This window comes from Hyperoodon ampullatus (assembly GCF_949752795.1).
Source record: "Hyperoodon ampullatus genome assembly, chromosome: 2".
In the NCBI taxonomy this organism is placed as follows: Eukaryota; Metazoa; Chordata; class Mammalia; order Artiodactyla; family Ziphiidae; genus Hyperoodon; species Hyperoodon ampullatus.
Genome location: NC_136915.1, coordinates 145,411,544 through 145,438,200, shown reverse-complemented (window position 1 = coordinate 145,438,200; position 26,657 = coordinate 145,411,544). Strand labels below are relative to the sequence as shown.

Genomic DNA, 26,657 nt, shown 5'->3' with positions numbered 1-26,657 from the left:
ATCTCTGAGAAGGGTCAAGAGAGTCAAGCAGGTTCCATCTTGGGTGAGGAGATGATCTTTCCCAGATCGGAGGCTGGAGACAGCCTGGCCCCTGGCGGTCCTACTGACTTAACCTTAACTAGGGCCAATGACAAGACCCAATAGGCCATAATACAAAGTGCTTAGTAATACCTGATATGGGAACCACACTCTACAGTGAGGAATGTGCTTTTAATTAATCATGTTTAAGACAAGCCCATCGGGCTGGTGGGGCAAATAGTGGTTCCACTGAGACTCCACAAGGCAAAGCTGGATACTGGTGAAATCCATTTGATGACAATAGCATTTGAACCCAGATCTTCTGACATAATTGGTGACCTTTCCATGATATTACAGATAGCTATGGTGCAGGTGTGAGTGTGGGTGTTTTTATGTGTATTAAGAGCGCTCTTTAGAAAGATAGAGCAAAACTTTGGGAAAGAAGCTCAAGGTTAGAGTGAGAAAAGGTTTGAGCTGGAGCCAGGAGCCACTTAGACAAGAGACAGATGGCCAGCCCCAGACTCAGTGTTGAGAAATCTGAGTGTTCCCGGGATCCAGCCTTTCCCAGATCATCCGAGCCAGCCATGCGTTCCAGGGGGAATCAGTTGGTTGGTGGGATTACAGGAGAGCGTCCTAAGGATGAGGGCGGAGGTAAGTGAAATCCCAACAACCACCCGCAGGAAAGGGGCAACAGGTTACGTGGTGGGGGACAGGGAGACTGCTGTTGGGGTCTGATGGACTGGGGTTCATGCCCGGCTCTGTCACTTACTATCTGTTTGATTTGGGGGCATTTTTATTAATATTTCTACCCATCAGTACCTCAACTATAAAATGGGGTTAATGATACCTGATTCCTACCTTGAAAGACATTAAACGAGATAATGGCAGGTAAAGCGCCCAGCACAGGGATCACCCAGGTGATCAGTCTGAGGCAGCGAATACCTTAGGGCCTGGGAGCAATTCTGCAATTCTGGCTGCGACTACAAAGAATCCCCTTCCAAGAGACCAGCACCTCCCTGACCCCCTGTGCCCCAGTCACGCACGTACCCGCTGCCAGAACTAAGCTGCCATCCCTTAGTGACGGGGCCCAGCCGCAGCCTGCCAGAGGCAGCGGAGTGAATGGGCTGCAGCATGAATGAGGTGGGGGGGGCAGCTGTCTGCAAACGGGCTGCGAGCCAGCCCTACAAGTGCTAGTGCATGGCCATGGTCAAGGGCAAGGAGACTGGGGGTGAGCAGCTACCCCCGTGGAAAGCAAGCTGGTGATGGTGCCGGGGAGCTGCACGGGTTGTGGATGACCGTCACACCCGTGTCCTGGAGCGGGGGAGGGGGAGGGGGAGGCTGGGAACTCAGAGCTTCTTGCCACAGCCATTCTGAGCTCAGCCCGTCCTTCCTCCTGTTCCGTCTTCCCAGGTGGAGGTCCCTTCTCTCACCTTCCAGGGGGCGCAGTACAGTGAGCCTCTTGCGTGGGAGTGGGTCTTAAAGGCAGCGTGTGGCGGACACACAGTTACACCTATGACTCTTGAACCCTGCTTAGAAAGGTACCCCAGTGGAGACCAGCCCATGGAGAAACCCAACCCAGGCAGTGTTAACTCTGTGCTCCAACAGATCTCTGCCTTCTTGGTTGAGTAGCAGATAAAGTAGTTGGTTTGCATTTCAGGGCTACATGTATGAAAAATTATATGTCTTCAAACACTTTAAAAACAGAGTGAGATGCGGGTCACACTTGAGAGGCATGTGGGAGCTGAGACCAGCTAACAGATTCACGACTCCTGCTGTGTGCTCACCTCTATTTAAACTGTTTGTTTCCCCTCTCTCTGCCCAGTGTTTAATCCACGTGCCTATAAAGTGGGCTCACTGCACAGCACTTTAGAGGTTACAGAATGCTTTCATGCCTGTTGATGTATTGGAAGCCCCCAGGAATCCTGGGAAATAAACAGAGCAGGGATCATTAGTCCCATTCAACAGATGAGGAAAATGAGCACATTAAGAATAAGTTACACACCTAGCTCTCTCCAGTGACTCTTATGTGTCGACCCCTCAGCCATCACACAAAGAAGCACAGAATTCTGGCTTGTCACTGCAGCAGGGTTTGATTAAACTTAAATGTGGGTTTGAGCCTGAAATAAACTGCAGGAGGCAATTGAAAAATGACCTTCTTCAGTGATTTTGGGAACAGAAACTGGCATGCACAGTTGGCCTTGGAGATGCCAGACTAGGGGGAGGGCTGGAGATGGAGCCAGTGTTCCTGGGAGGGTCTGTCCAGCCAGAAGTCTTCAGGAGCTTTTCAGGTCCAGGGCCTGAGCTCTGGCAAGCTGACCAGCCACTTCAGCTGCAGCCTATGAATTGGAAGTAGGTTCTGATGGCACACACAGACCCAGCCACGTGCCTGTGCACCAGGAGGAGAGCAGGGCTGTGAGTGATGACAGCAGGCTGCTGGAAATTTCATCTATTGCTCATTTATACAATCACAGAACATCAGAGCTGGCCTAGTCCCCACTTTCCCCAGTAGGCTCTGAGCAACCATAGATCCTCTGGATGCTAGTAAGTGTTGCAAAAGGAAAGAATTTACAGTTACAATCTAGTAAAGTTGAGGGACACTAGGTTAAAAAGCATTAAGCAGGTGTCTTTAACAGCCCCCAGAGTCTTTCATAAGCTAACACGGAACATGAATCTCCAGGAAGGGGCAGTTAGCAAATCTGCTTTGCTTACAGAGAGTCTCCTAGGACTAATATTCTAAAAAACAAATGTCAACGAACCCAAATCTAGTCCATTTTCCTCTTTTTACTAAGGAGAAAGGTGGAAGCCCAGAGATGTACAGTGATCTGCCTGGGGCTGCCCACTTCTTGGTGCCAAGCCAAGACTGGAGCCAGAATTTGACCTCTTTCCAGTGTGCCTCTCAATCCAGAGGGTGATGAGAAGTCCAATATAGGCCAGAGTCCAGGAAACTGTGTTAGGCCAGACCCAGGAAAGAAAATGTCCCAGCTTTAGTCTTTAGGCTCCTCTATAACCAAACAATTTATGTATTGCCATGATTCTGTGTGCCCCAACCTGGAGACAGGGAGCACATTCTTATGTGCTTATAAGACAACTGATAACCTCCTTCCCAAGACCCACAGCCCTTTCTGAGTCATGCTCACAAGGAATGGAGAACCCCAGAAGTGGTCTTAGGGTGGGCAAATTCCTCTGGGGTCAGTAAAGGAGCCACACCTGGTCCCACAGGAAGGCTGAGGCTTGCCCACCATGCCTCCAGGTCATTCATGCCTCCTTGCTCAGAAGCCTCAAGTGAGAGCACTGGAGAAGGCTCTTCCCATAGGCAGAGTTGAGAGCCATTATCTGGAGTTGTAGGCTGCAGGGATGCTACTCGAAGATTCTCCCCTTCCGTGTGTCCATCTCCTCTAGTTTACTCATATCCAGTTTAGGAATCTACTGTGGGTTTGGGAAACAGACATTGGATTGGACTGAATTGAATGCCTCTGGATTCAAACATGGTGCCCCCGAGATTCTGGGACGTCTCATCAGGTGGGGTGACACTCTGAAGCAATTAGCCCTGCTGATTAATTTTTTAAAAGCACCTCAGAGCAGAGTCTTAAGTGGCTATGACTCAAGATAGTAAACTTTGGCTAAAGAGGCCATGTGGACCAGGGCAGGCAGGAGTGAGTGTCCAGAGAGAGGGTCCTGGGCAGGGTGGGGTCATAACATGACTTGGTACCTACGTAATATGGTGATGGCAATGAGGAGGCCCCTGAAGATAAATGTCACGTGCCTTTGGGTTCTGCCTGGGTCTAGTTGCTGCCCCTGTGACCAGTTGGAGCCTGGGAAGGAGAGAAGGACAGCAATGCTCCATGAAAGAAGCATGTGAAGCGTGCCTGCCTCCTGGGCTCACAGCCTGAGCATCTCTCCCCAGCAACTCATAAATAGCCAGGCTGGATGCCACCCGCCTATTCGCAGAAGCTCAGAAAGCGCCACACTCAGGGGTAGCGTCCACCTCAAGGCTGTGCAGCCTGCCCTTTAGGAATAAATTTTCCCTCTGTAGTCTCCTCCCTAGCTGTGAAATTTTTTCCCAAGAGATCAGGAAGGCCATCTGTCATATGGAAGACCACACAACAGAGCAGGAACTAGGAGCCTGGTGTTGCCCTGTGGGGGTTACTTTAGAACCAAGTGAGAGCAATATTGGAGTTTCAACCTTCTCGGAATTTTTCTTTTTCTCTGAAAGGACCTCAATTACAGAAGTCGAGAGAGGAGAGGGAGGATTTTCAGGGAAAGAAGCAGGATGCAGCAATAGAACACCCCCGCCCCCCATCTCAGAGCCCACAGTTAGACCCCTAGCACACAGGGCACCAGGGCCCTGAGGTTTCTCCAAGGTCAAGGAGGGGTGGCAATGAAGTGGAGTTTCAGATCAGGGTCCCTGAGCTTTCCATGCGGCTCTGAAGCTGGAACTAAATTGTTAGGGCTGAGTGTATGGGAGGAAGGGTGGGTGGGAAAGATGTTTTCTTATAGCCGAGCTTAGGCTAAGAATACTATGTTTTTAAGCTATTTAAGAGCAATGAGAAAGAAGGAGCAGTGAGTACAGATCTGCTAATGTGGTGATGATGTTTCCTGGAAAGTGGACCCATCATTCCACGGGGGCTTCAGAAGGGGGAGTGATGCATGCCACACTGATGGGCCTGTGCTGGAAAGAAGGCCCTTGATTGGCTCTTTACCTGGAAAAGGGGCATCTACAGCCCAGTTGTTCTGTGGAGGGGAGAGACAGAGAGGGAGTCACACAAACTAATCTTGTTGATAGGCTCCTTTTAAGGTCCAGCCCCTGGCCCTCATCCCCTACATCCTTCAAGACTTCTCAGCTGTCCTGTGTCTATACAGTAAGAAGCAATTGGTCCAAGCACAGCTCTGATAAGTGGAAGCTGCTAGATTTGGGGCTAAGAATCTGCAGAATAGTATCTGGCTAAAGATAGCTCTCTCTTCTAATATTTCATCTTCCCCAAAGCAATCTCTGCCAGTCAGGGTTCATTTGTCTCTACCTTGTAGACTGTGCCCTTGAAGCTCAAGGTCAGCCCACCATTGCATGCCCGGCGAGTCCTCCTCTGGCCGGTGCCTGTGCCCTGAACTGCTGTGGGCCCTCTGTGCTGCCATCCTGCCAAAAGGAACAAATCAACAAATGGGTCTGGAGATACAAGGGTACACCAGATCTACATTCAGCTGTATCGAATGCTAAAGAATGCTTAACATTTCCCACATGTGCTTTTCATAATAATAGCCACCAATTATTATATAGCCAGGTTGCACATTTACACACTAGGCTAAAATGTACAAAGAAGATGTAGCTTCTTTATTTCCTATAAAATCTTCCCCATGAATTCCCACCCTACCAGGCAGCAAAAAGTGTACAAAGGGCAACTTTACATTTGAACTTGTCCGTTATAGCATCTCAGGTTTAATAAAGAGTCTCATTTGGCTGATCCAGTATCTTTCAGGAAAACACAGCCTTGAGATGGTCTTTTCTCCTCCTGTTCCATTTTCAAGGTTGCCTTTTATGTTATAAGGTACTTACTTGACCTGTTTGTGGCAGGGGAGAAGGGGGCCCCCTACTTATCAGGGACCTCAGATCCCAGTCCTCTGAGAACTCACAGAGGCTGACTAGTGACCTCTGAGGTGTGCCTGGTCCCATCTGGCCCCTGGGGCATCAGGCCGACATCCTCCACTAAAGCCCTGATCCCAGACATTTGCTTCCATGTGAGAAGCCCTGATTGTAGCCGTCTCTTCTTCTGGACCCTGGTTGACAGGAGCCCTAGCAACAATATATCCCCTCACCAGGGCCGTGGGCAGAGGTGAGCTGGTAAACGTTTAACGTCTGGTTCTTGGGGGATGGGGCGAGGAGTGGAGGAGAAGCCCTGATGGTAGCATTTGCCTGTTCCCATGGTGTAAATACTCCCACTGTGGTCAATTCCAAGCTAACAACATGAGGCCACGGAGCATGGAGTTTGGTCAGCCGTGGGTCCAGCCCCCACAGGCCCTGAGGAACTTCTGGACTCCCTGCAGGTCATGTGACACTGACTCACTCACCTCCCCCATCTGGGCCTGTCCCGTGATGACTGTTAAATGTGTTGAAGTCAGAGTTCCTCCAAGGCTTAGGGTCTCCCACCAGCAGAGTCCTGGGGAGCCCATCCATCCAAGTCCCCGATCTCCCCCATTCCTAGATGGATGTTTACTACAAGAGGGTGAAAGCAAGATGTGTGTTTCTGACAACTACACCATCTGTCTCCCCATCTCCTTCTCAGGATCCACTTGGGCCAAAATTGTCAGTCTTTCCACACCTCTTCCTCCTAGCAAGGACCATCCTTGTGTCACATTCTTCTTATTTCCAGGGTCTTAAGCCTCACAGTTGTCACTTAAAGGCAGAAGAGGTTTCCCCCTGTATCACAGAACCTATTTTATGACGTGAGTCCTCCCCTGACCTTCATCTAAATAAGACCCTTCCTGATTGTCCCTCTAACAAGCTCAGGTTTTGTTCTTTTATGATCTACCCACACTTTGTCACTGTATACATGTTAGCTGACTTGCTCGCTTCCTGACCCCTCCAGCCTCCCGGCCCTAGGAAGGCAGAGCCATCACCTGTGTTCTTCACCTGGCCACCGGGTTATACACTAAGTACCATAAGCAATTTTACCTTGCAATGAAATGTAACAGGAACTCATTTGTCTAAAAACGTATTGAAAAACATTAATTAAGACCCTAGAACTAGGTGTCAGGGGGCTAGAATGCAGTGTGATACAGTGAGGGATGCATAGCTTCTGTTCCTAGTCTTGACTAAGAAATCTAGACTGTAAACAATTAGCTCTATAACCTTGGCTAGATTATCTGATCTTCAGATAATCATTCTGAATCATCCTTATAAAAGATTTGAGATCTGCTCTATCTACCTCACTAGAAGCTAAGACCACTTCTCTGGTTCTCCATTTCTCATTACATCAGTCAGGGTCCCAACAGGAAACAGATGACATCCATTGATCAACAAGGAGAGTTTACCGAAGGTATTATTTAGAGGAATACAGTCAGGGTACATATACATACAGCCCCTGGCACATCATAGGTGTTGACTGTTGAATAAATATGGTATTGAGAGAACTCATGTAAGCTCAGGACACAATTCAATTCAGATTTTAATGAATAACTGTTTTTCCAGCACTGTGCTAAATGTCATGGGATTTGCAGAGGAAACACAATGCTCATTCATCTAATATTCATTCACTTAACCCATAAGTTAAGAAAAGTAATGACCGGAGGTGGCATCAGAGCTGTGATAATAGAAAGAAGGGCGGCTGACCCGGTAGTCTGAATAAATACCTGGGCGATCACTTGGTATCTTAAGAAACAGCCCAGATGCCTTCAAGGTGGATAGTCCCATGTTAATCATTCGTGTATGTCTTATTGCCCTTATGTATGTTTGTTCAAAGTGGATTTTCCACTACTAGACTCTAAACTCCATGAGCATGGGGCAAGCACAATGGGCATGCAGTAGACGGTCAATAAAATTTATCATGGTAGTTTAAAAAGTAAGTGGAGAGAATACGTCTTATTTTTGCCAATTACCCAGGTTTTGCTTCCAGTCCTTCCTTCCAGTTGTTACATGCAGGATGTATTTTAGATTCTTTTTACAACTTGTTCTCATCCGATTGGAGGAATTATCTGATCAGACCCTTTCTTCCCTTCCTCAAACCAAGCATCCCCAGAAGCTTCAACTCTGGAGGCAATGGGTCGGAAGGAAGAAGATGACTGCAGTTCCTGGAAGAAACAGACCACCAACATCCGGAAAACGTTCATCTTCATGGAAGTGCTGGGATCGTGAGTCCTGGGGCTGAGGATAGGGTGGCTGGGCTGCCTGCTGTGGGGAGTCAGAAAAGAGTCATCCTGGGCCAGCAGAGAATGATAAACTGGGCTGAGGCTGCTGTAACACTATCTCAATAGCTCTCAGGGAATAGAGTAGGGGCTTCAGGGGGTAGATTAGGGAAAGGCACCTTGGGGTAATACAGAGAACAATCCAGGCCTTTCCCCAGGGTTCTGCCTCCTTACTCCCAGAGGGCCCCGCCCTGCTTCCAGATCTGTGACAACTTGTGAGTCCTGCCCTGGTTGCAGGAAAGAGGAGTTCTGGAGACTCAGTGACTCTAGAACCTTCCTGGGCCTCCTCACCCAGCTTCCTCATTTCTCCCCTGCAGCAAACAGGTCAAACCCACTGTCTGCTATAGACAGAAAAAGGAGCTTCTGAGGCTTGGAGAGTGGATGGATTACATACACCTGAATCGGCTCCCACCACCACCATCCTTTCTGCTTCATATTTAAGTACCATGTTGGAAAAATAAAGTCACGCTGTAGCCAAACTCCTACCAGCCTCTGGGGTGTCTGTTCCTTCCCCCGTGACAATGATTACATGGCTGGTGGAGCAGAGACAGCTTGTCTGGAACTGACTCTCCACTTAGTCGTACCCCTCCTCCGAGAGGTCACAGCCTCTGACACAGGCTGGCACCCACTCCAGGCCACCAGCTCCCATGGTCTCAGAACCCAATCTGGCCAGCTAATTAGTCTGGGCTAATTGGGCTGGGGACATGAGGGGCCCTTAGTGGGCTGTCCACTCAAGCCAGCTTTCCCTTTAGCCAAATTGGCTAAGTTTAGCCCCCTCCGCCTGGCTAGGAGGCAGTGACCTCAGGCAGTGACAGCTGCCTACACTCTCTCTGCAGCCGCAAAGGAGTCAGCTCGGCCCTGAGAGGAGGCCTCTGAGCCCTCCCATCCCAGGCGAGGGTGACACTCTGCACACAGGAGGATCGCAGCGGCCGCCCTGGTCATCAGAGCCTCCACCCTCCATGGAGGGCCATTGTCAAGATGGGGTTGGCTAGAGAGGGGATTTGGGGCAGGAGAGAGAGACAATGCTCATGAGTGAACCTGAAATGATTTGCTAAGCAGCCCAAAAGTCCAGAGAAGGAGAGAGAAATAAGCCCAGGTTGACAAGAGCGTACTCACCAACTGCTCAGATTTGTGGTATAGGATTCTGAGAGGCAGCACATGCCACCCTTACAGAGTTCAGTGAGGTCTGCCAAGCAGCTTTGAAACCCAGGAGGATGTTGGAGCCACCTGGGGAGCTTATGCCTCTAACTTTTAACTGTGAAAATGTTTAAGTAAAGAAAAGGGGAAATAATAGTACAGTGAACTCCGATATACCCACTGCCTAAATTTAATAGTGGTTAACATTTTACTAATTTGTTTTACATACACACAAACACACACTCACACACACTGCATTGAACAATTTGTAAACAACTTGCAAACATCATGACACATCACCTCTGAGTCCTCTGTCGGCCCTGCCTAAGAATGAGGGCATTTTCTTCTACGTTCACAAATATCATTGTCACACTCAAGAAAATGAATAATTCCCTAAAATCATTTTAGTCTAGGGAATTTTTGAAAAATACAGGTTCCTGGTCCCAGACTACTAAGCTGAAATTTAAGGGGCTAGGATCCAGTGGCCAGGCATCTATATATATATATATATATATTTTTTTTTTTTTTGACTGTGTTGTGTCTTCATTGCTGTGTGCAGGCTTTCTCTAGTTGCGGTGAGCAGGGGCTACTCTTCATTGCAGTGCGCATGCTTCTTATTACAGTGGTTTCTCTTATTGCGGAGCACGGGCTCTAGGCGTGTGGGGTTCAGTAGTTGTGGCACGTGGTTTCAGTAGTTGTGGCTTGCAGGCTCTGGAGCACAGGCTTAGTAGTTGTGGCGCATGGGCTTAGTTGCTCCGTGGCATGTAGGATCTTCCTCGACCAGGGATCGAACCTGTGTCCCCTGCATTGGCAGGCAGATTCTTAACCACTGCACCACCAGGGAAGTCCCAGGCATCTGTATTTTAAGTGTTGCTGGTGGCTCTAATGTACCCAGCCCAGCACTAATTTGAGGGAAGCAGGTGAACAAGACAGGACAAGTCACAGCTGTTGCAGCAGCTAAGGCTGAACAAAAGCTAAGAAGTCACCTCTGTGGTGCTCAGGATGGGGACAGGCAGCCCCAGGCTGCAGACCCCACAGAGTTACCCAGGTGAGGTGGTCTCCACAGAGGGGACAGCTAGACAGAGCTGATTCCCCTGTTCAGGAAGCCAGAATCCCATGACAAAGGCCCCTTTCCTCTAGTCCTCAGCTCCTCTGGAACAACCCACCAGGGAAAACAGGCTTTTGTGAAATCTGCCCAGATGCCACCCACAATTTCAGGGCCCTGGGCAGCTGTAGGGACACTGGGCAAAACTCATCCATTACAGAGGGTACATCACCCAAGTCCCGGGCCTCCTCCTTTCACTGCCAAGGAAGAGATTTTTCTTCTTGGTTCCTCCCTTCCTCCTCCATCACCCAGGCTCCCAGCAAGAGCAGAGGGCTATTCAGAGCAGGAAACGCAAATCAAGATCTATTGCAGCAAGTGCTTGCTCCTGGCTCTGAAGCCTCTGTCCATCTTGCCTTCTGACCCAAACAACCTTGGCCACTCAAAACTAGCTCTCTGCTCCCCAGTCTGACAAATGGCACAATTAAGTCTTCTAATCCCTCTCCCCTGTCCCTGCCACACACACACACACACACACACACACCACACCTCCCACCCCTGCACACACGCACAATGCAAGGCAGCCTGAGCCAAAAGAGCAGTAATTACCACAACATTGCACAACCCTAGGAGATACCACAAACTGCAGGATCCCCCAGGAAGGTTTGATCTCATTTTACACGTGGACCCAGAGTGGGTGTCAGCTTTGAAATCAGGGGACCATCCATGTGTGGTTCTAAAGATACAGGTGAAAGGGGAGAAATCTGAAGGTGGACCCAAGAACATCACAGGTGGAAGGAATCTTTAAGGCCATGTGGTTCAATTCTCCTTTTACAATAAGGAAAGCGGGGTCTCAAGATGAGTAGAACACACAGATAATCCCCGTCCAAACTTCCTCCCCATCCATCCATCCTTCCTTCCACCCATCCACCCATCCATCCATCACACAAACACTGACCACTTTCCACATGCTGCCAGGCACAGGACCTGGTGCCCATCCACATTTGTCTCCCCTCGTTCCCTGCCTCACACTCTAGCAAAAGAGGCTGGATTACTGGAGGCAGCCCCGCCTCTCCCTGCTGTCTTGCACCTCTAGGCTTTTTCTCATGCTTCTTCCCCACCCCCACCTGAAACATCACTTCCAACTTGCTTTTTCCCTAGGCTAACTCTCATTGATCCCTTAAAACTGAGCTCAGTGTGTTCTTAAGTCAGAGAGCCACAAATGATGTGCTTCTCCGCCATCCCAAGTGGTCAGTTTGGACACATTAGGGAAAAGCGCCCTTTTCTCTAGCTTGCTGTCCAGAGTGAAAATGTTCTTATAATTATTGTATGAAAAGGTACAGTGGCTCCAAGGTGATGGCATCTGCTGGAATTGTACAGTGTGTAACCGCCCAACCATAGCAGAGGCCCTGTCTGAAGTGTCCATTTTCTGTGGTCTCATAATACTTCCCACTGATCTGTGTCTCTCACGCTAGATTCTAAGCTAGACCAGTACTAATCCCAGTGCCTAACACGGAGAGGTTCTGTCAGCTCAACAAGCATTCATGTAATGCCTGATAACATTTTTCAAAGTGAATGTTAATTGCTCATTTGTCTGTGCTCTTCACTAATTTACAGGCTCCTTGAGAGCAGAAACACTTCCCTTTTTATCTCAAGTGTCTAAGATTCAGTAGGTGCTCAATAAATCTTGATTAGAGGGACGAGTGAATGAATGAATGAATGAATAGAGCAAGCTCTGAAGGCTCTAATTAACTCAGTTCCAAGTGCAGCTGGGGGAAACAGGAAACACCAAGTATTTTCTAATGCAGATTCTGAATGTCCTTACACAAGCTTGATTGCTATTGGGGCTTCATGCTAGAATCCCCAGATGGCTGGGGAGAGGATGGCTCAGCTATTTCCTCACCTAAACTCTATCGCCTCTTGTTATGATCAGGTGTTCTCCCTACTGGTATTCAAATAATAATAGTACTAATAAGAATAATAGTATCTAGCACATGTAGTTTACTAGATCTCAAGAAAACTTTTATGCACTTATATCTATAACTCAGGTACTCTTCTAAACAACCTTATGAATCAGATACTATTGACATTCTCACTTTTCAGATGAAGAAACTGTGCATATGGAAGTTAAGTGAATTGTTACCCAAAAAGCTGGGGTTCTAATGTGGGCCATCGGGCTCCAGCATCCACTATTTGCTAACTGCTGTTATGGCCTTGTCTCCAGAGGACCCCCTTGAACCAAGAAGCCTGCAATTTGGAATCCTACCCTGTGTTCCCATTGGGTTCCATACTTTCTGTCTTCAGACAGCCTGCCCAGAGCTGCTGAGTTCCGTTTTGTCCTCACATATCCTACTGAGCAGGAGGGTGCTCACCTCCCTTGCCGCTGATCATTGGTTCAGGGCAATCATCACTATCTAAAACAGATACAAGAGTCTTTTTTCTCTCACTGTCAGAGCCCTGTCTCCCAGTGCTACTTCTAACTGCCACACAGTGACCACACAGCACACCACATTGGGAGAAGCCAAGTAAATTGACTCTGCAGTGGCCTCTCTTTTTTTTTTTGATTTAATAAAGTTTTATTTTTCAAAATGTACAGTTGGTGGGACCTGTTCATGCATCTTCACCAGCAGCTGGGGCATCTCAACCCTTGGTGTTTCTGGTGTAAATTACTTGAGCTCTATGCTTTGAAACCAGCTTAAAAATCCTTTACTAAGGAGCTCCTGAAGGGCTGCCCTGGCCAGGGAACCAGGAAACTTCAGTCTCTCAGAGACCACAGCTGGGGTTATAAGCTTCCAGTTGGGAAATTCTTTACGGAGTTTCTCATATGTTGCTTTGTCAAACAAGACTAGGTTATTGAACTTGTCCCGAACTTTGCCTTTGGACCACTTCTTCTTTTTGGCCTTGCCCCTAAATTTGTTCACTGGGCCTCTGTCTTTCTTGGCCCACTTTCCAGCATCTTTCTTCTTCTTGTCGTCCTTGGACAGCATAGTAAAGCTGGGAGAGCAAGTGCTATCACTGCCGCCTTGCTGAGATCAGCAGTGGCCTCTCTTTAATGGGTTTGCCAAGTGGAGAAATCTCCAGAGCTAAAGCAGTTTCTGGGAACCATTCCCAACTTATGGAACTAGGCAAGAGCAGCTGCCTAGTCCCTGAGTCTGTAATAGAATCTTTTCTTTCCCACGTGATAGGTGAAAGAAAGAACACAAGGCCATGTCAGATGGGGTCTGCCATGGATACGGCTCCACGGGGTGCCCACAATGACAATGAAATGACTTACCAGTCACACCTTCTTTCATCTACAAATTTTGCCTCCAGCAATGTTCTCTACCGGCCAGTACTAATTTTTATCTCTTGGTGTCTTCTACTCAGAGGAGCTTTTTCAGAAGTTTTCCTGGTGAAGCAAAGGGTAACTGGGAAGCTCTTTGCCCTGAAGTGCATCAAAAAGTCGCCTGCCTTCCGGGACAGCAGCCTGGAGAATGAGATCGCTGTGTTGAAAAAGTGAGTGGGTCCTAGGGTTGGTCGAGTGCAACCGTGGGATCACAACATTTCCTTCACAAATTACCTTCGAGAAGGACTGGGGCTGAATTTGCACACCCAAAGGTATTACTCCCTTCGATTGAGCTAATGGGTCAGTTTGATCCATCAGCTATATTAGCCAGACAGCTGTCTTGGCTGATTTTCTTTTTTTTCCCAGCAAATTAACTAGTGATCAACTGATAGCAGAGTTGGTTTGTGTACATAAACCACAGGGTAATTAGCTCAAAGGACCAAAAATCAATTGAGGGCCAACACCAGGAAGAATCAATAATTAAGGAAGCAGCACAAGATTTGGAAATGAGCCTCAGTTTCTTCCAAAGCAAATGCAGGTTCAGCACTCCGACTATCATGAGGGAGCTGACACGAACAAATCATCAAATGTTTAGAGCAGGACTCATAAAATAAACCCTTGCGGAGCCCCTATGGTGAGCCAAAAGTTTATTAGGCATCAAGTCCACAAGGATGAAACCAACAAAATTCCTTACCCTCAGGGGCTCGCGTTTTGTGAACAGTCAAAGGTGCCCATAAGTAACACCAGTCCCATTGGATGTGAGCCACACAGCAAAAGGCAGAGTTCAGAGGAGACAGAGATACAGGTTGCCTATATGTGTGTTTTCACGAGTATGTGTTTTAGGTACATTTTCAAAGAAGACAGACCTTGATGGATGAGTAGAATTTTGTGGAGGCAGGAGGGGCAGTACAGAAAGGGAAGTATGGCCAAGAGTAGCATAAACTTTAACATAGAATCATGGATGGGCAAGGGATGTTAGGGGAGAGTTAGAATTGGAAGCCCCTGTACTGAGAGTGAGTACCGTCAAGGGACAGGAGATGAAACTAAAATGGTCAAGTGGAATCTGATAATAAAGGGTCTTAGATGCCGTGATAAAGAATGTTGACTTTATTCTGTGGGCAAAGAAAAGTCCTCAAAGGATTTTAAGTCAAAAGTCCCATGATCAGATTTATATTTTAGAGCCATCCCTCTTAAGCATGGTGGTGGAGGATGGATTGGAGGATGCCAGCCTAGAGGACAGGACACCAATTGCCAGACTTTCTCAATAATCGAGGCAAGGGATGAGGATGCAAGCAAAGGTAGTGGCAAGATCACATGGTGGCAAGAAGACTGGGTTCAAGAAATCTTTCAGAGAGAGAAGTGATCAGGTTTGGGGGTGGGCTGGTAGGAGTGTAAATAAGAAAAGCATTAAAAAGACCCTGAGAAAGTAGGATCTCAAAGAGATATTTGTACACCCACGTTCATAGCAGCATTATTCGTAATAACTAAACCATGGAAGCAACTCAAGTGTCCATCAGTTGATGGACAGATAAGCAAAATGTGGATATACATGCAATGGAATATTGTTCAGTCTTAAAAAGGAAGGAGGTTCTTCAGTTTGTTTGCAACATGGATGAACCTTGGGGACATTATGCTAAAAGAAATTAGCCAGTCAGAAAAAGATACATACTGTTTGATCCCACTTATATGAGGTACTTAGAATAGTCAAAATCCTAAAGACAGAAAGTAGACTGGTGGTTACCAGGGTCTGGGGGCAAGGAATATCAGGGAGTTATTGTTTAATGGGCATAGAGCTTCAGTTTCACAAGATGAAAACAGTTATGGGGATGGACAGAGGTGATTTTTGCACAATGATGTGAACGTATTTGATACCGCTGAACTGTACACTTAAAAAATGGTTAAAACGGGAAAAAAATGTTTATCATGAAATATATCAAAGGGTAAATAAAATATATATGTATAATTTAAGGGAAAAAAAAGACCCTGAGATTGAGCTGTTATGTGGACAGTCATATCATTACTTGGGAGTGCAAATGAAAAGAATGTGTAGGCTGAGAGGAAATAGAAATTGGTTGCAATATATTGAATATAAATATCCACCTACCTCTACATATATTGAATAAATATCCACCTCTCTCTACATAGAGGTAGGCGTCTGGTAGGATGTTAGAGATGTAGGTCTGGGCTTCAGGGAGATTAGGGTAGAGACTGTAAACTCATTGAGAGCAAGGACTAAGATGGTCTTTCTTATCATTGCATTGTATCACCAGTCTCTAACAGCATAGGTGCTCAATAAATATTTGTTCAGTGAGTAAATCATCGATAAATTACTGTTAGCATCATCAGATTATAAATGTAGTTGAATCCATCATGTAGCCACTGCATGGGGTCTGTATTTTTTTTAATATCTTAAAGATGCTAGCTACTATTGATTATGTGTTTTCTATTTCCCCAGGCACTGTACTAAGCATTTTACACGTCTTATCTCTTTTCATCCTGATATAATTCTATGGGAAAGATGTACTTTACAGACAAGGAGAGTGAGGCTTAGAAGATCTGAGTAAACCAGCCAAGGTTACCCAGCTAGTAAGTGCCTGAGTCAGACCTGAACTCAGGTCCAACTGACTCCGAGTCTAAGTTAACCCTTGTGCTGCACAGCCTTGAGTAAAACTTCTTAGAGACTTTTCTCCTGGATGGGCATGCACAGAGATGCTGCCTAGAAACCAACCCCGCAGCTAATATGATTATTCTGCTTGCCTCAGCCTCTGAGTAATCCCAGACAAAGGTAATCTAGGGCAAGGTTTCTTGACCTCAGTGTTACTGACATTTTATTTTTTTTATATCTTTATTGGAGTGTAACTGCTTTTCAGTGTTGGTTAGTTTCCTCTGTACAACAAAGTGAATCAGCTATATGTATACATATATCCCCATATCCCCTCCCTTTTTCATCTCCCTCCCACCCTCCCTATCCCACCCATCTAGGTGGCCACAAAGCTTCGAGCTGATCTCCCTGTGCTATGCATCAGCTTCCCACTAGCCATCCATTTTACATTTGGTAGTGTGTATATGTCAGTTCTACTCTCTTACTTTGTTCTTGACATGTTAAACCAGCTAATTCTTTGTTGTGTTGAGGGCTCTCCTGAGCATTGTAGGATGTTTAGCAACATTCCTGTCTCTACCCACTAAATGCCAGGAGCACTTCCCCCCTCCCCAATTGTGACAGTAAAAAATGTCACTAGATATTGTCAAAGATCCCCTCAGGGACAAAAGAGCCCCTGCTTAAGAATCACTGATCTAAGGTATCCCACCGAACTGACCCTCAAAATGAGCATCTGTCTTACTTCGCACAATATCCTGGAACAATAATTTTGTAGCACTTCCTCAGTGGTTACCCATGAGGAGGCTTAGCTAACCAAAATCCCACCTGTTGAGGGATCACACTTCATGTGATGTTTCTGAAGGAGACCTGGATACCCATTTTGTAGAATAACCTAGTGATCGATGCTCCGCTAGCCTCCCTCAGTTCTTTTAACTTTCTCTTTTGGTAAAGTTTAAAGAGATTCCTGGAGTAACAATGAAGTATTTGTTCCCTGAAGGCACAAGGATCAATTACCCATTCAAAAATATGAACTGAACACCATTCTGGGAATCTTTTCTCTGGAATTTCTTTGTGACTGCCTACTTATTAGGAAGGCTTCACAAGGACCCTATCTTCCTAAACATTGTCAGCAATAGTCTCTGAAAGAAATGAAAGTCCAGCTGGGCTAGATCTGCATTCTTTGTCTGGACAACCTGAACCATATACCTTTCTCCATTACCCTTACTCTTCCTCAGGATCAAGCATGAAAACATCGTGACCTTGGAGGACATCTATGAAAGCACCACTCACTACTACCTGGTCATGCAGCTGTAAGTAGAAGGTGACCTGCTTCTCCACACATGTCTTGCGGGGCCTTAGAGGACTAGAAGAGGTTGGTCGGTGATGAGGGAAAGATGGTGATTAAAAGACAAATCAAGAATTAGTGCAAGAGACCCTGAAATGCCAAGAGTTCCTTCTGGTCATGGATGTGTTCTGAGTGGACCGAGGGGTAAAACTAGGGCTGATGATTGAGTTGGTATGTACCAATGTAACCTTACCACTTGTTAAAATATTTCCTACTGGTCAGCAAATAGCTGTGGCCCTAACCTGTCCATCCTTCCCTGCTTCCCTATACCCCCAACTTTCTGGACCTCCCCACAACCCCACAATTGAAGGGGTAATGCCTGACATAGCAGGAGGCCTCCAGAACCCTTCTCTGGCACCATAGCTTGAGTCCATTTTGACCAGTCAGTCTATGTCCTCTTAACCGGGCATTAAATATTTTAACATCCTCCAGGGTAAAATTACCATGGAAGTAGAAGCCACAGGTAGAGAGATATCAATTCAATAGAAAGAATGACTTTCTCAAAAGAGAAGCACCCAATGTTAACAATAAGCTGATATTGTGTGTGTACCCGTGTGTAGGACAGAAATGATGCCCCATTAGAAAGGTGTCCATGTCCCTGTCATATCCAAATAAGAGCTATGCCTGAGAGTGACTACTATAGGGCTGGTCAGTGCTCCTGAGGGCTCAGCCTTAGGCTCAGAGATGCTTCTGTGTATAAAGTACACACACACACACACACTCACACTCACACACACATATCACCCAGCAATCTCAGCACAGCTGGATACAATGTTTTTGACTGATAGGCTGATTCCTCAGAAATTTTAACGAGCTAACTCAGGCTATTAACTCCTGGGCTCACCTGAGGCCCAGTGAATAGTGGTAGCAAGCAGTCAAGGTAGTGAGCTTGGAGGGGCCCAGAGCAGCACTAACAAGTAAGCAGGGACCATGTGGCACCTTAATGAAGCCAAGTCAACAGAATTAGCACACAGTCATCCAGGTAGAAAGGTGGGCAGGTTTAGATGTCATCAAAGTACGTCAAGCCTCCTAGAGCACCAGCTCCAGGACCCAGGCCAGTCTGAGTCAGGAATTCATACCTGTGTACAAAGAGTATCTTTCTCATGGGCCTCTAGCTCCCATAGCAGAGCCCAGAGCTTCAGGACAGAAACAAAAGGAGTAGGACTGTGTGCATTTTGATTAGAGAAATTCTACTTCCTTATTGCTGCATGGTGCTGTCACGTGTGCATATTCACAACCAGTGTCACTTGCAGAAACTACAGGGAATCAGGTTACATCATAATATATAGAAATAGTAAGAAAGTGACAAAAAATAAAACAGTCTGTCTTAGGAGGGAGTGAGTTCTCTGCCACTGATGTGTTCCAGTACTGTCTAGAAAAATTGGCAAAAATAGTGGAGAGAACATTCAAAACATGGGGGTTGGGCCTGATCTTAAAGCTCCTCTGAATCCTCAGATACCATACCATGTGAGCCTAAAAACACTATTACTATTAGAGTCACTCTATGACTCTACCTCATAATTTCAGCTTTAGGTAGCTCAACTTTCCAAAATGAAGAAAGAAATCCTGGCATAAGCCCAGTTAGCCTCATCTGCCTTCCTTCTCTTTCCTACTTCGTCTGATTTCAGCTTCACCTCTCCCTTGCATCATGGCTTCCTGTGTCCTAGGCCAGGAAAGACGGCAGCTAAGAAATGTGTCCACAGGAAGCAATTATTGGCTTCCTTTTTTTTTTTTTTTTTGACGTATAGTTGATTTACAATGTTGTGTTAGTTGATTATTGGCTTCTTGCAAAACCCTAACCAGAGGCATTTTGCATTAAAAAAAAAAAAAAGTTTCCAGGGAGAGGTCAATGGTTGACCCAAATAAATGACTCCCTAGTGATATCATTCCAGGTACCCAAAGAGTGTGTTCTGAGGTTGGAGTAGTTCTCCCTGCACCCCTCGAATCACAGTCTGTGGGCACTTGCCTGTTCCACCAAAGCTGTGCCCCCAGGGCTACAGAACAAATGAATTCATGTCCCTTTGACCTGAAATAAGTATTGGATTCCTGCACTTGCCCCTGTGCCTGCAGTGTTTCTGGTGGGGAGCTCTTTGACCGGATTCTGGAACGGGGTGTCTACACAGAGAAGGATGCCAGCCTGGTGATCCAGCAGGTGTTGTCAGCAGTGAAATACCTCCACGAGAATGGCATCGTCCACAGAGACTTAAAGGTGCCAAGGCGGGGCCCTCAGTGGGAAACAGGGAATGACCCTTTAGGAAGCTGCATGAGTCATGGGACGTCTAAGCTCTGTAAAATGAGAGGGTTAGACTAGCTCATCCCTCAGATTCTAAAACAAATCTTGGGTGACTGAACAATCATTGTTCATTTGCACATCAGCCTTTTCCTGAACTTTTCACTAGGCCTCACCCTACTAGGTTACCAAAATAATCCACACATTTCTTGAATTTAGCCACAGTCAAATTTAATAAATACTTATTGAAAGTCAACATTGCAACAGACACCTACCAGACTTTTGAGAGATCAGAGAAAATAGACTAAGGGTTGGTTTCCTCAACAAGCAAAACAGTCTTAGGGTAGTTAGGGATGAGAAGAGGGAAGGGTTAGTACATTAATAGTTATAAAGCTAAGCAAAGTCAGGGCCAAAACCAAAACTCAAGGTGCTGGGTTAGTGGGGTTGAAGGTCCTGTAGGAAGCAGGAAGGAAGAATGGAGGGAGATTAGTCTGGCTTTGAAGTCAGGAGCACAGGATGCAGCTCCCTAAGAAATTATATAACGGGGGAAGGAAAGTGATTCTTGTTTCAGGTGATTATATCCTGTATTACATGATATTCCTCTTCACCCATAGCCTGAAAATCTGCTGTACCTCACCCCTGAGGAGAACTCTAAGATCATGATCACAGACTTTGGCCTCTCCAAGATGGAGCAGAATGGTGTCATGTCCACTGCCTGTGGGACCCCAGGCTACGTGGGTGAGTCTAGGAACAGAAGGGAGGTTGACCAGTTGGCTACATTCCACCACATGGATGTTATTCATGAAGAAGGACTGTTGTAAGGAGACAGGGTTCAATTTCAGGGGTGATCCTGGTAGTACAGTCACTTATGAGGTTTAGGGCCAGCCAATCCATCTGGACCCTCCTGCTCACAAATCCTACATCTTCAAAGGCATCCTACCCCTGAGCCTTCCCACTCCTCCTGTCTGTACTTTTGCTCTCACTTTTGCAGACAGACTCCCTGCCTTTATCTAGACCAGGGACAGAGAAAAGATCACAAACCCAGAGATGAGTAAATTGCTGAGAGGTTGGCCATTAGACCTCCTTCTACTTTCTCCTAGTCTGGAGAAGACCTCAGCCCCCCAGCTGGTGGTATCCTGGAGGCACAGTATTGTGTTTGAATCTGAGGAACTCAAATATGGGTCCCCAAACATACACACAAGAAAATACCCTAGGAAACTGGCAGAAGTGGGGCCTCCTGCCTAACAGCGCTATAGGCTTCCAGGGCCCCCCAAAAGGTGAGAGCAGGCAGGGTACCAGGAGAGAGCATTCATGGGATCTAGGAGGGAGAAAGCCAAAACTCAGAGCATCCACTACTGCCCCTTCCCTCTTAGCCACTCATCACCTGATTGGGGCTGGGAGTGGGAAGCAGAACCCTGACTCAACAGAAGGAATCTTCTCTCTCCCCAAAAGAGAGGTTGGTCACTTACCAGCACGTATTGAGTCCACTGGATACAAATCCCTGGTATCTGGGATAAATGCAGACAGCAGCTCACTGCTGCCCTAGAGCTCCTAATCAGAGGAAGACATGGCCCATTCCCTCACGGAGCTCTTGATCTGATGGGGTAGGAGCTAACAGAGCCTGATGGGACAGTTACTACTCAATGGAAGTCCTCAATTAATGGAACTTCTGCTTTCAGGGAGATCCCAATCTAGTGGGAGAGACAGCCTTTGCCTTGCAGATTTCCCTGTCTGAAAGGAGACACAAGGTCCCTGTACTGGGGGTCCCCCATCTGAGTGGGGAGATATAAGCCCTGCCTCCAGAGAGTACTCAGTCTAATGGGGAAAACATAGCCCTGGAGATCCCCAGTCTGATGGGGGAGTCATAGGCCCTGTCATGGGAACTTTCAGTCTGATGGAGGAAGATTTCGTCTGCTGGGAAAGACACAATCCCTGCCCTAGGGGAATTTTCAGTCTTAAAAAACAACACTACCCCAGGCGCTACCCTAGTCCTCTTCGATAAGCTGCTTCCTGACAATTGTCCCTCACCCGTCAGCCTTTTCTCTTGCCCCGCTCAGCTTTGACTCTGCCTTTGGTTTGCTGCAGCTCCGGAAGTGTTGGCCCAGAAACCCTACAGCAAGGCTGTGGATTGCTGGTCCATTGGCGTCATCACTTACATATTGTGAGTAGAAGCTGGCATTGGCTCAGTTCCTGAAGAACCTCAGAGCCTGCTCACCCTTTCTTCTCTCCTCCCCATCTCAGCTCCTTGAGCAGCATCCACCTCCAAAGCACATGCATGTACACACGCACACACACACATGCGCACACACACACACTTATGCACACAGCTCCAAAGGCTCTTGTCCTGATCTCCACCAGGTTATAAAAACAGAGCTCAGTGTGAACCCACTGTTCAGTCACATGGCACTCCATCTTTAAGCACCCCACCCCCGTTTACTGTCTATAAATGTACTGAGTCCCACTCTGTGGAATGAGCAATAAAAGAGGGAGAAGCCAAGCTAAGCTTAGAAGCCAAGTGGGCAAAATGTTCACATCTCAGATTTCTCTCCTGGCAACGTCAGCCCAAGGCAAAATGATGGCCTGGATGAACCCAAACCTGGTCACTGCTCCTCTCCACACGTTCTCAGGCTCTCCCTTCCAAACCTGCTCACCGCCTCTTCCCCAGCATCCCTTCTCACCTATAGCAAATTTGCTCTTAGGAAAATAACCTGCGATTAGTCATTTACTCCTTAGTGTGGATGCATTTCTCTATTTCCTCAGCTTACGTTGAATAATGCTTCTCTTCATTCATCTACTCAACAAATATTCATTGACTGTCTGCTCTGTGCCAATCAGTGGTTTAGGTACTGAAGAATGACGAACAAACAAAGGAGCCTAAAAAAATCCCTCATGAAACTTACATTCAAGTGGACATTTCTACCATCCTTCTTAAAAATATTTTATATATCCTCTGAGAGTCAGGGGAAGTATGTGGAGAGGTGGTGAGGGTTTGGGGGATATAATGTTCAAAGAGGCCTTTCAGGGTGGCCTGTTCCAAGCTTTGATTCCTGCATAAACACTTGACAGAACCTGCATCATTCCTGAATCAGAGGCAGACCCATGTCCTGGTCACACTGCTGGTGGGGACCTTTATGTTGCCTGCCTGTGTATATAGTGGGAGGCTGGACAGAGGGGAGAGGTTGGCCCAGGGAGGATGGGGTCGTTCAGCAGCATGTACCTTCCTATTCCACTGCAGGCTGTGTGGGTACCCCCCCTTCTATGAAGACACTGAGTCTAAGCTTTTTGAGAAAATCAAGGAGGGCTACTATGAGTTTGAGTCTCCGTTCTGGGATGACATTTCTGAGTCAGGTAAGACCAGCCAGTGTGGAGGACAAAATAACAGGCTCAAGGCAGAGGCTGCCAAGGGACAAGAGCTTAACAAAGGATGACAGTCCTGGCTCTTGACAGTCCCTGGGGAATCTAACAGAACACGCTCCAAGGAAAGTGAAGAAATCTTCATCTGGGTCAAAGGCCAAGTAAGTGATTCGCATCTCAGGTTCATGCTTTTGTTTTCCTGGAGGCAGAACCGCAGTATGTCTGGTAACTGCAGAGGAGGTGGTTCAGATGAGGGGCCAGGAGGGCAGAGCCAGGCACAAGGGAGTGTTCCAGGCAGGAGTGGCAAAACCAAGGCCAAGTTTTGCCTTTCACATATCAAGGTCAGGAGTCTGCAATGTCTGTGTGTGGGAAGGTTATCAGTGTTTGCTGTTGGGTCCATTAAGTGGGGATCAGAGCTGGGATAAGCTAGCATTCACACGTGTGCCCATGTGCGGGGCTGGCCCCTGACTGGTGCAAATGTGCACCCGCATGGCATCAGGCACGTTGGTGCCTCGTGCCCAGAGATGTATCTACAGTGTTGGGTGGGTGACACGGCTGCATAGAGCCTTTCTGGTGGTTTGTGGTGGGTTGTTGTTAGGTGGTTTGGTTTTTTCTCTCTTTCAAGACTCTTAAAATTGCCTCTTTGGAAGATGAGCTAAAGATGCTTTCAGTGCCACCCACCAGCCTGGAAGTGAATTTCCATCAGTCATGAAATCTGGTCCTTATCTGTTGTATCTTTGATTGCTCCCCCAGCCAAGGATTTTATTTGCCACTTGCTGGAGAAGGACCCGAATGAGCGGTACACCTGTGAGAAGGCCTTGAGGCACCCCTGGTGAGTGAGGAATGGGGGATGGGCTCTAGACCCTCAGCTGTCTTTCCGCAAACACCACGCTGACTCGTTCACAGCATGTTTCCCTGGAGTCTGCTTGCCCTAGCTGTTTACTGTGTGACATCCAAAGGGCACAAACCAGATCCAGCTAGGGAACAAAATAGCAATTAAGTAAGTGGATTCTGACCCAGTGGTGGCAGCTGGGTCCTCTAGCCAAGTTCAGGAGGCAGATACAGCTAGACAGGTAACTTTGCCCTGTCCTTAAGAGCATCATTTTACTCTGGGGTCAAAGTCTGTTCCATGCAAGGTGCTTTGAGAACAATCACAAAGCAACCAATTGGTAAAGCAGGTAAATAAAGTCTTGAAACACTTCTTTTTTCATGCTACACCCCTACTGGGAAATTTACAAGCTCCCCAATTCCCACCACAGCAAGCCTAGGTTTTCCCTAATCTGGCCTGACCTGTTACCTCCAACTTCATTTCTCAGGATTCCCAGCGTACCTTCTGTATTCCAGAAAGGCCTAATAGCTATATTGCTCTCCCTGCCCTTCCCCACCTTCTAAACCAAGTTTTTCCCACATTACACCTTGGGTCATACCATTCTCACCACATCGAATGCCCTGCCTGGGATGTAGCATTCTTCAGGATCCAGAGCAGTTTTTGTCCTTCTCTAAAGCCCTGCCTCCTGCAATCTGGACAGACCTCCCGTCTTTCCTTATCCATGACACAGCTCACCATGAATTACTCTAGTTCATGGCATGAAACAAGGCTTCCAACCTACACTGTAAGCCCCTAGCGATCAGGGCCACGTCTGTTACTTCTCTGGGTCCCTTAGTACCTAGAAAATACTATGTACATGGCAAGTGTCTGAGGGACACTTAGAGATGGATGAATAACAGGCTGAGGGGACAAGAAAAGGGCAGCCTGTATTGGGTGGCTTTACTGAGGAAGGTTTGCAGGAGAAGATGGGTTCTGAGCAAAGTTTTGAGCCAAAGGATGGTGACAGCCCAAACGCCCTCTGACATGGGGTGGGGCGATGGGATCAGTAAACTTTTTTTCTATAAAGCGCCAGATAGGAAATATTTTAGGCTTTGCTGGCCATATCGTCTCCACGGCAACTACTCAATCTGCCCGTTGCAGCTCCGAAGCAGCATAGCCCATAGCTGAATGAATGGGCGCGTCTGTGTCCCAGCAAGATCTTATTTACAAAAGCAGGCAATGAGTAGATTTGGCCCACAGGCTATATGTTGCCCACCCAGCTCTAAAGCAAGTTTCTAAAGCATAGGCCCCCTATGACCTGTCCGGCTGAAAGAGGAGCCCTGGCTCCAGCCCTTTCCTAGCTCTGGCTGCCCTTGTCCTGAGGCAGTCTGCTCAGTTTACCTTGGACCTGCATGCCCAGCCCCCTGCCCAACCCCTGGCTGAGTTCCTGTAACCGCCACTAGCCATGGGTCCCCTCCACGTCCACAGGATTAATGGAAACACAGCCCTCCACCGGGACATCTACCCGTCAGTCAGCCTCCAGATCCAGAAGAACTTTGCCAAGAGCAAGTGGAGGGTGAGTTGTCCTCTCCAGGAGGCGGGCAGGCTGTCTAGGCCCTGGAGGCTGGGCTAGGGCAGATGGGGAGGGGCTTTCCTTGGGGTCTCCCAGCAGACCCTGGAGTTCCCTGAACCCTCTCTGAAATGAGAAGTGCACACATCAGTTTCAAGAGGTCCCAGGGCAAAGGGAAAGCTTAAGCCTCACGGCCCTCTGAGTATGGAGACGGCCAGAGACTGGTCTCGTATCTCCTCAGCAAGCCTTCAATGCAGCAGCCGTGGTACACCACATGCGGAAGCTGCACATGAACCTGCACAGCCCAGGTGTCTGCCCGGAGGTGGAGCACAGGCCACCCATCACTCAAGCCTCTGAAGCCTCAAGACCCAGCTCCCCTGAGATCACCATCACCGAGGCACCCGCCCTGGACCAGAGTGTGGCCCTCCCTGCCCTGCCCCGACTGCCCTGCCAGCATGGCCCCCGGCCCACTGCCCCTGGGGGCAGGTCCCTCAACTGCCTGATCCACGGCTCCCTCCGCATCAGCAGCAGCCTTGTGCCCATGCAGCAGGGGCCCCTGGCCGTCGGGCCCTGCGGCCGCTGCTCCAGCTGCCTGAGCGTCGGGACCAAAGGGAAGTCCTCCTACTGCTCTGAGCCCACACTCCTCAAAAAGGCCAACAGAAAACAGTACGTAATTTCAGCCAAAGCCCAAGGCCTAGCCCTGCTTAGCCTGGGCCTGAAAGAACTCAGGCAATGGAGCTGAAAGAAATTGACCAAAGAGCCTCTCCCATTTGGGGGCAGCTCTGTAGGGTGGAAGAGCTCTGGATGGCGGGGGGAGGAGGGGGTCAAGGGAAATGCCTCCAGTCCTGTCCCCACCCCTCACCAGCTGTGTGGCCACTGTCATTTCAATCCATATCTCTGTTTCTAGTTTGCTCATCTGTAAAATGGGTTGATTGGATCATACCTGCTCAGCCTGCCCCACAGAGGTACTGTCAAAGTTTAGTGAGGCAACAGGGATTATAAATGCCTGCAGAAAGCTGGGTAGATGTGAGTGGTGGGCGTTAGATTCCTTGAGTTTCCAGGGCCTCTGTGTTTTGGGGGGATATTGGGGGCTCGGTTATCTCATTCATCTTTTCTATAAAGGCTCGTACTTTCTGAACCTCATAAAGGGAGGGCTGAGCGGCAGCCACTGGCACAGAGAATTGTCCCAGCTCTCCTTCCCCCTCAAATACTCCATCATAGCCGGCCGCTCCATTTCCTTTCCAGGAACTTCAAATCGGAGGTCATGGTGCCAATTAAAGCCAGCGGCAGCTCCCACTGCCGGGTGGGGCAGACTGGAGTCTGTCTCATTATGTGA

At 47.8% G+C, this 26,657-nt stretch overlaps 1 protein-coding gene and 1 pseudogene across 3 annotated transcripts; one reads left to right on the top strand and one right to left on the bottom strand.

The window, feature by feature from the left end:
• Positions 1-26,657, top strand: CAMK1G (calcium/calmodulin dependent protein kinase IG; the record flags this gene model as incomplete). 2 transcript variants are annotated; one of them, XM_079698148.1, is made up of 12 exons in its annotated part: positions 1-43; positions 7,737-7,857; positions 13,457-13,585; positions 17,250-17,324; positions 19,430-19,568; positions 20,204-20,327; positions 21,675-21,750; positions 22,825-22,937; positions 23,697-23,775; positions 25,240-25,327; positions 25,563-25,987; positions 26,567-26,657. In XM_079698148.1, 11 exons carry the CDS (start codon positions 7,766-7,768, stop codon positions 26,655-26,657), a joined length of 1,431 nt encoding a protein of 476 aa, XP_079554274.1. The 2 variants fall into 2 exon arrangements, with proteins under 2 accessions (XP_079554274.1, XP_079554273.1); XM_079698147.1 differs by lacking the exons at positions 1-43; positions 25,240-25,327; positions 25,563-25,987 and having other exon boundaries at positions 7,766-7,857.
• LOC307070245 (small ribosomal subunit protein eS25-like) lies at positions 12,701-13,077 on the bottom strand (annotated as a pseudogene). The gene has a single exon. The product of its transcript is annotated as a small ribosomal subunit protein eS25-like (transcript).